This window comes from Prionailurus viverrinus, chromosome B4, assembly GCF_022837055.1.
Source record: "Prionailurus viverrinus isolate Anna chromosome B4, UM_Priviv_1.0, whole genome shotgun sequence".
In the NCBI taxonomy this organism is placed as follows: Eukaryota; Metazoa; Chordata; class Mammalia; order Carnivora; family Felidae; genus Prionailurus; species Prionailurus viverrinus.
The window spans coordinates 139228308-139237117 of NC_062567.1; the positions used below are offsets into that span (position 1 = coordinate 139228308).

Consider the following 8810-nt stretch of genomic DNA (forward strand, 5'->3'; position numbering starts at 1 on the left):
GTCAGGGCTGGACAGGTGGATGGAGTGCACTAGTGAGTCCAGGGAGCTGAAGGTGGGCAGAGGACAGGATCCCTCAAGGCCCTGGGGGCGGTGTTCACACCAGTTTTGTGACCAGGACCGTCTTCTCAGCCCCACGTGGGATGCTCGGGCGCAGGGGATGGTGTTTGCACAAAAGAGTGAGCTCCATCTGGCAGGACCCCCACCGGTGCCGTGACCCTGGAGCATAGGGGGGTGCTAGGGTTCCTCCCCCATCGTGCAGCAGAGGAAGCCGTGCCGCCAGCGTTAGGTCAGCTGTGTGGCAGGTGAGGTCCCCGCCGGTTTAGACCAGTGGGCCTGCCACACTGGCTGCCTGGTTGTCCCTTCAGGGAGTCTCTGCTGTGATCCCTATGGCACAGCGCCAGGGGTGAGTCCAGGAAGCTCTGGGTGGCCCTCCAGAATGGAAGCAGAGGAGTGTACTTGGTCGGTGGCCAACAGGCCGAGGTCAGGTACCTGTGACAAGGGTGTGTGGACCCAGGGAGGCTCCCTAGGAAGGGTGCAGTTTGGGGTGTGTGAGGTGAGCGAGGAGCTTTCCGCCGTGGTCTTCACTTGCTCTGGACTGTGACTCACTCTGGGGCTCTGACCTTTCCAGAAAACAGGCCCCCACAGGCCTGTGGGCTGCACTGAGGGGTTGGGGGGATGGGCGAAGAGGGAGATACAGCTGCCGTGGTATCCGCGCAGCAGAGGGAGATCCGCACAGCAGTGGTCCCCATGCTCACTTCGTACCCGGGGGCTCCTGAGGTCGGCTTGTGCCAAGATGCCCGCTGAGCTCAGGCCCTTCCCTGTGAGTGCCCTCGAGGTCCTGCAGGACCCCTGGCCGCCCAGGCCTCCCTTCCGGTGGCCCTCAGGCGTCCCCTCTGGGCCCTCCATGCCTGAGCACAGTGGCGCTGTCCCAGGGCTAAGTAATGGTGCTCCCTTGCAGGGCTCCCTGCGGACTGCCGTGGGCGCTGGGAGAACTTCGTGGAGGAGACACTGGCGGAGACCAACCGCAGGAACGCTGTGGACCTGGTGAGGGGCTCAGCTGTTCCCGTGGCACGGCATCCATTGGTGCCGCGGCCGTGCCTTCCTGTCCGGGGGGGGGGGGAGGAGGGCGTGGTTGTGTGTGTGTGTGTGTGTGTGTGTGTGTGTGTGTGTGTGTGTGTCCGTCCGTCCGTCCGTCCGTCCACACGGCCCTGAATGCGTGCAGTGGTCTCTGCCTCTGTGTCTTGAACACCGACCTGTCCTGCCTCGGGCCCCAGTGGCCCCCTAAAGCCTCAGCAGAGCTGGCCTGGCCCCTTGACCCTTCCCTGTCCCCTCAGGAGCCCTAGTGTGTTCTCGAGGGCTCCTGATTCCCGAGGCCTGGTGTGCCCTACACCAAGGGGAGGGGCGAGGGGGCAGCAGCCCCGGGGGCTCACGTCCACCCACTCTGGCTGTTTCAGGTAAGCACCCACCACCTTCACCCCTCGAGTGAGGATGAGGACATGGAGGGCGTTTTCCCTAATGAGCTGTCCCTGCAGCAGGTGCGTGTGGCCGCTCTGCACAAGCTCAGGCAGCCCTTCCCGCCCTTGGCAGCGCTCAGTCTCCAGGGTGTTGCCAGGCTGCTGTGGGAAACAGCCCAGGGGAGTGTGCTTGTCCCCACACACCAGGCTCAAGCAGGGGAGGGGCCAGACGTGCAGCGCCCTCGCCCCTTAATGAGGGGGGAACCCCCAGAGCCACATCGATGAGACCCTTGGGGACCCGGTGGATGACCTTTAAAGTAAACGAGGCTCTTTGGACGCGACCCTGCGTGCATGTCATCCGGTTGGGAGGACCCCGTGAAGCAGCAGAGTGAGCTTTTCTGGGAGCAGCTCCGTCTGAGGCCGCCTTGCGCCCCCCTCCCCGCCAGGCTTTCTCCGAGTACCAGGTCCAGCAGATGACAGCCACCTTCGTGGATCAGTTTGGCTTCAATGACGAGGAGTTTGCAGACCAGGATGACAGTGTCAAGTGAGCTCCCATCATGCTCTCTGGCCCCTAAACCATGTCCACCCCACCTGGGATCCTGTCACCTGGGTGCTTCCCTCCTGTCACCACATCCCACATTCGAGCCTTCACCATCTCCCACCACCTTGTCCCTCTTGGAAAGGAGCTGGGTTCTGCCCAGTGTGACCAGGTTCCAGGCCTGCAGGAGGGGCTGGGCTGCAACACCCTCTGGGGAGGCAGATTGTCACCGTGCAGACCAGGGACAGAGGGGCCTGGGTGGAAAACGAGTGAGTGTGAGGAGGGAGGCAGGATGGAGAGCTGCCCCCTTTGTCCGAGGCCCCCATTTACTTACACTCAAGGGGACAGGTGGACGTCCCCGGGGCATCAGGGCATGGATGGTTGCAGGACAAGCCCCAGGTGGCCCCATGCTGACCATGTCCCTTATTGCTGCAGTGCTCCCTTCGACAGGATTGCTGAGATAAACTTCAGCATCGATGCTGACGAGGACAGTGTGAGTCCACAGCTCCATGCTCATTAGAAGCGGATGGGGACACTGGTGGGTGGGCAGTATGGGGACACAGGGCTGCTTCGTGGAGCCAAGCCCCCCATCCTGGGATCCCCCTGTCTGACTCCGCCCCTCCGGGAGCCCAACCCCCCATCCCATGGCCCCCCTGTCTGGCTCAGCCCCTCCCGGAGCCATTGCCACTATGTGGGTGATGTTGCCTGCAGCCCAGCGCAGCTCTGTTTGAGGCCTGCTGCAGTGACCACATCCAGCCTTTTGACGATGAGGAGGAGGATGACATCTGGGAGGACAAGGAGACGCACTGCACTGCCCGAGTGACGGCTAGAGCCAGGTGTGAGGCCCACCTGTCCTCCTCCAGCCTCCGGAGGCAGAGAGGTCCCAGAAGGCTGTGTGTGCACTCCCAGCCCCACGCCAGCCACAGTGTTCTGGGTGCACAAGAGGGGACACTCTGGGGCACCCCATGTTGGTGCTGGCTGGTGGCTGCTCTGACCATGTGTCTTTCCCCAGGTTTGGGGGCCCTCACACCTCAGAGAGCTGCTCAAAGAATGGCCTGGAGCGTGGAGGCCAGGACAGGAAGGAGGGCTTGGAAGCAGACAAGGATGTGGCTCTGGCAGGTGCCCCTCTGGCCTCAGCCCAGAAAGAAGGTCCTCGCTTGGAGGGTGGCTCAGAAGGTAGATGCTGGGGACACAGGGTTCAGGCTGGGCAGGGGACTTGGGCAGGGACACAGGCCCTGGCCTGTGCGTGGTGGTGGTGGTGGGGGGTGTTCTGCCGTGGGCCTGCTGTCTGTTGTCTGCAGACTCTGTGCCCAAGCTTGCAGGTGATGCTCCAGAAGGCAGCAGTGTCCCCACAACCCCCGGCTGTGCCAATGCAGGATTGGTAGCAGATGCTTTGGCCCAGATCTTGGCTGCCCCCCTGCCCCCTGTCGAGGTCACTCTGCCACATTGCCATGGCTGGTGGCCGGCCGGTGTCCACTGGTCCTGTCGGGGAAGGCATGCCCTGCGGCACTTCTTGCGGGGCCCCAGGGCTGTGAAGGCAGGTGGGGCTCACCTGTGGGTCAGGGCTGCCTGGACGGCTGTGTCTCCCCCCAGCAGGCGCCTCGTGGGCAGTATTTGAGGAGACGGTGAACTCGCCAGTGCCGGTTCCAGGAGTGGCGGTGGATGTGGGTTCCGGTGTGTGGGCATCCAGCACCCCCAGCCCTTCGGCTTTGGAGGAAAAAGGCTGGGCCAAGTTCACCGACTTCCAGCCTTTCTGCTGGTGAGGTGGGGCGGGCCAGGAGGTCACCCCATCTGCCTCTGGGGGTGGCATCTCCCTGGCCGGGGCTCAGCCTTGCCTTCCACAGCTCCGAGTCGGGGCCCAGGTGCAGCTCCCCGGTGGACATGGGCCACGGCGGTGCCCAGGATAGCCTGACCCAGGGCCCAGAGAGGACCCGTGAGTAGGAGGGGCTCTGAGCACAGGCAGTGGGAGGATGTAGCCAAGACCCCACTGTGGCTCCCTGTGCCCCTGGTGATACTGGGGTTTGCACATCTCCCAGAGGGCCCAGGCATAGGGCGGGTAGCCCTCGGGGTGTGCATGTCACTGGCCTGCACCCATCTGTGCTGCCAGGGCCTCTGGCGGACAGTGAGGGCCTTCCCAACCCAGGCCAGTCTCCCCAGGCCTCGCTTTCTCCATGCAGGTCACCTGAGTGCATTGTGCCACCTCAGTGGCCGTTCTGGGGCCTGTTCAGGGTCCTTGACCCTGAACCCCTCATCAGACAGGCTTGGAAGCTCCACAGGGTATCAGAGCCACACCGAGAGGGAGTTGGAAGTCACAGGGCTAAGTGGGGGCCCTCCTGACCTGGGGGAGGAGAGCCCCTTTGTACAGTTCCTGTAAATACACAGATGCACGTGTGGGCTTAAGGACCCTGAGGCCGCGCCCTGCGGCCCCTCCGTCCTCAGCTCCCTGTCCTGTAGTAGGCCCAGCTTCCCCATGTGCCTGGAACGCGTGTGTCACCAGGAAGGCCCCCCCAGTGGTTTCCGACAACACTGAGGACGAGCAGAAGATGGCAGGTGCCTTGGAGACTGTCAGCATGGGTCCCAGCCGGGAGACCCCCCTGCTGCCTGCGTCAGTCCCCAGGTGTGCAGGGTCCCTAGGTCCCCAGCACTCTGCTCACCTAATGCCCTGCTGGCCCTGTGACCCTGAGGATGCTGACTTTCGGGGGGTGGGGGGGTAGGGATGCCTGTTCGTCTAAGTGGAAGCTCGGGGTCAGGGATGCCTTCTTCACACAGGGAGAGCACAGGGACTGAATGTCCCGCCTTGGGGACTTGGGGATGGGGCTGCCCCAGATGGTGGGGAGGGGCCGTGGCCTCTCGGACAGCAGGAGGGAGGGTCTCTGAGGACGTCCTTGGGTCACAGGAGTCCTGACTGGGGGCATCTTCCCTGCAAGCTCCCCTGCACGCATCCCTCCTTCACCCACAGGAAGGCCCAGGCCTTTGGGATCCGTCATAGGATGGACAGACCCCTCCTGGCTGGGCACGGTGGGGAGGCAAGCTGCATAAGGAGCTGTGAAAATAGGGAACTGGGGGCCAGTGGGGCACTTGAGAGAAGGTGATGGTGGAGCCGAAGCTTACAGGGGCGAGGGGGGGCAGTCCCCCAGCAGGAGAGGACAAGGACCAGATGTGTGACAGTGGGAACAGCCGTGGAGTCTCCTTCCCCCTGCCCCCCAGCCCGCTGCCCCAGCCCTGGTGGTCCCGCAGGTTTGGGGCTCAGTCCATCCCATTGGTGGGGGTCCAGCTCTGGCTCAGGACCCCAGACAACAAGGCCTGTCCCTCAGGGGGCACAGCTAGGAGCCGGCGGGGCCAGGCAAGGAGGCAGGGCCCCAGGCCCCTGAGTGGTGATCCTTGGGTTAAAGGCATACATGGTTCTTGAATGGGTTTATTAATTCCTTCTCAAAGTGCAGAATCATTGCAAGCGTCAAAGCCTCTTCCTCTTTTCCTAACTTCCCTGACTAAAAACCAGCTTTGCTCTGAGAAGCAAATTATGTTCGAAAGCAAGTGGGCCATTTCCGGAGCTGCCTGCATGACTCTGGTCCCAGCCCGCCTGTGGGTGAGCCCTCAGGCTGTACCCACCTAGGCCAACACCTGGTCACCAGGCTTTAATGTAGGGCGTTTCTTATGCTGCCCGTGGCTCCCCCACCCTCACTGGCTCCCAGGGGTCCTTGTATGGTTGGAGCTGACCTTATATGTAATTGAAGCAAGCACTGGGCAGGTGTGGGCTGAATGGAGGAGCCATGGGCTCGCTCTCCTGGGCTGCAGCAAGAAGGGCTGTGAAGACCAGAGCCCGGCACTGGGGCTGGTATCCTGAGGCCACTGGTTCTTGACCTTTCCAGTTACAGGAGGGACCATTTCTGGGCACATGGCCCATGGGCTGCCTTTTTAAAAATTTTTTTAACATTTATTTATTGAGAGACAGACACAGAGAGTGAGCAGGGGAGGGGTAGAGAGAGGCAGAGACACAGAATCTGAAGTAGGCTCCAGACTCTGAGCTGTCCGCACAGAGCCCGACGTGGGGCTCGAACTCACAAACTGCGAGATCATGACCTGAGCCAAAGTCAGACACTCAGCCGACTGAGCCCCCCAGGCGCCCCCCATGGGCTCTCTTAAGTGGGCTGGGTGTGGTGCAGTTAGTGAGGGTCGCTGGAAATATTGAGGGGAGCATGTTGCATACCAGGGTGGGGGGTGGGGGTGGGGAGCTGTCTGGAGAGAGACCAGCTCAGGGCAAGCACTACCTGGAAGGCCTGAGGTCTCGGTGGACAGGCAGGTGATCTCTGGTGTTTGTGGAACTTGGGGGGGGGGGGGGGGGAGAGTGGCGCGGAACCACACTGGAACCCAGAGCCCAGGTAACTGGAGCCTGTGTCTGCCGTACAGGGCTGAGTGCACCGCCAGCACGCTGTCAGACCCCACCTCCCCTGCACCTGCAGAAGCAACCTTCACCCCAGCTGTGGCTGTCCCCCCTGAGGCTGCTGTGGCAGCCACCACGGCGCCGGGCAAGGCCAGTCCCGCCCCAGCTGCTGCCCTGCCAGTTGCTCCTGTGTTGAGCGGGGCGGTTCCAACAGGGCCCGTAGCGGCCGTCACCACTGCAGCCCCATCCACTTGCACAGCAGCCATCCTGGGGACAGCGACAAAAGACAGGTGAGCCGGTCAGGCTGGGGGAAGGGGACCAGACGGGACCCTTGGGACCAAGGGCTCTAACCCCGCTCGTCTTCCTGCAGGAAGATGGACGCACCACCACCTGCAGGAGCCACCTTGAACGGCCCCGTGTGATGCTGCTGCTGCCCAGCCGTGGCGCGCCCTTAATCGAGAAAACTACCTGGTGATGCAATTTGTCTTTTTTAATTTAATTTAATTTTATTTTAAAATAAATGCTGCATTGGTAAAGCTGGCAGTTGGAACCAGTTGGACAGCCCAGCTTGCGTCTCTCCTGCCTGACCCCACGTGGGCCTCGAGTCCAGCGAGTCCAGCTCCGCGCACAGCAATAAGGCCTCAGATGTGCGCTCTGCCGGCGGGAGCCAGGGGCCAGAGCCCCAAGACACCGTGAGGACTGAGGGCCACGACGGGCATGGACGTCACAGGCTCTAAGCCTCAGTTTTTACTGATTATTATTTTTTTTTAACAAACGCAGGAAAGAGCCACGTGTTTGCACTTTTGTGTCCAGCCACAACGAAGGGTCTCCCTGGCTCTGGGGACAAATGTGGGTCTGGAGCTGGACTGGCCAGACAGGGTCTTAGCTGCCCAGTGGCCCTGGGAGCCGGCCTTGAGCCAGGCTGCAAAGTTTGACTGCCTTAAAATAAGACCCTCACGGCCTGGTGGGCAGTTGGGGCACCTGGCAGGGGCTGGCCATGGGCGTGCAGGATAGGGGCACAGGGGGTGCAGAGACTGGCTTCGGCGATGCCAGGTGGGGTGGGGGGTGGTGCACCTGTCGGGGAGGGCAGGACCAGGCCATGCTGTCCTGGAGGGGTCTGCAGGATTATTTTATGTTGAGTCCATTTTTAATGTTCTGATAATCTGACAGGGCACCCGAGACCCCCAACTCCCAATAAAAGCTGTGTTATTATTCTTACTGACAAACCTGTGTGTTGTTCAGCCGCAGGCCCTGGAGCCCTAGCCTGACCGGCAGCAGGGGGATCACTGCTGCCTCCGCCCCCGCCCCGCGTTGGCAGTAGTGTCTCAGAACTGATGCAAGTTGAGAGCTTTTTTCTTTGTAAAACAGGCTCTGCCTACACCCGACCCAAGGGCCACCTGGTCCTCACCAGCCAGGCAGCAGGGACAGCCAGCAGGGCCTCCCTGGTCACTGAGGGCCTGGATGTGGGTCTGTGTACTCATCAGTGCCTCCATTCCTCCTCTCTTGAGACAGCCTCCGTGTGAAATCAGGCAGGCACAGGACCCCAGGTGTGGATCTCCTGGGTGTTGGGAACCTTAGTCCAACAGCTATCCACTATGTGTCCCAGAGAGAACCTGGGGGCTCTCCTCACAACTCACCTGATACCACCAGTGGGTCCTTCCTGTGCCTGTGTCCACACCTGCTCACCTCCCACCTTACAGGTGCTACCTACCACCTGTCAGGCCCCTCCACACCACCAGCCCCTCTGGCTGGGAATCTGACTCACCACCGTCCCAGACCACTGTGGAATGTTCTTGGCTTATGTGACACCTACACCCCGATCCCACACACCCCACCTGACAGGCACCTGGTACAGGGAGAGGGCTCTGGTCCCGGTGGGACTCACATTCATGTGGGGAAGGAGGAGAGTGATCACAGTGGCACCCATCATGCCCCGGACAGAGGCCAGGGTGCAGGGAAGGGGGTGGGCAGGCATCTGGAGCAAACTTCCCAGAGCCCCCACCCCCCAAACATAAGGAGCCCCCCACTCCTCAGTGTCTCCCTCCCAGATTCCCTCCCAGCCACTCTCATCTGATCAGGGAACAAACAAATCTCAGCCACCCATCCTCCAGCCATTCTGACTCTGTCTGCTCTCCGGACAGCCTTCTGGGGGCCACACAAATGGCCGATACCAGCTCCCCTTAGTGAACTACTGCCCTCCTCACGTCACACCTCCAGGTGGCCACCTTCTGTCTGAGGGCTGCTTGGGTGGGGACGGGGGAGGTGTCTTTCTCTTGGGCCGTGCCAGCCCCAAGGCCACCCCTGAGGGTGACTGGGCACCAAGCTAGGCCCTGATGAAGCTGCCTCCACCCCCAGGGCCATGGATTCCCTAGCAGCAGAACTCGGCCCCCACACAGTGGCCCTGGGTCCTGGACCGAGTGGGTGGCGGGTGGCGGTG

General features: G+C 61.9%; 1 protein-coding gene across 8 annotated transcripts in view; it reads left to right on the forward strand.

Moving 5' to 3' along the window:
* The window catches only part of PPP6R2 (protein phosphatase 6 regulatory subunit 2), an 84962-nt gene extending 77367 nt beyond the window's left edge, over window positions 1–7595 (forward strand). For 3 of the 8 annotated variants that reach the window (XM_047864909.1, XM_047864908.1, XM_047864915.1), the window contains 11 exons: window positions 959–1044; window positions 1455–1535; window positions 1901–1998; window positions 2428–2485; window positions 2704–2828; window positions 3005–3168; window positions 3586–3751; window positions 3837–3925; window positions 4447–4609; window positions 6400–6663; window positions 6744–7595. In XM_047864909.1, the coding sequence (XP_047720865.1) occupies window positions 959–1044; window positions 1455–1535; window positions 1901–1998; window positions 2428–2485; window positions 2704–2828; window positions 3005–3168; window positions 3586–3751; window positions 3837–3925; window positions 4447–4609; window positions 6400–6663; window positions 6744–6795 (1346 nt within the window). In that variant the 3' untranslated portion in view covers window positions 6796–7595. Of the gene's footprint in view, window positions 1–958; window positions 1045–1454; window positions 1536–1900; window positions 1999–2427; window positions 2486–2703; window positions 2829–3004; window positions 3169–3585; window positions 3752–3836; window positions 3926–4446; window positions 4610–6399; window positions 6664–6743 lie in introns of those variants that run through there. The other 5 variants (XM_047864912.1, XM_047864910.1, XM_047864913.1 and 2 more) reach the window with 5 other exon arrangements.
* The last annotated feature ends 1215 nt before the right edge of the window (window positions 7596–8810 follow it).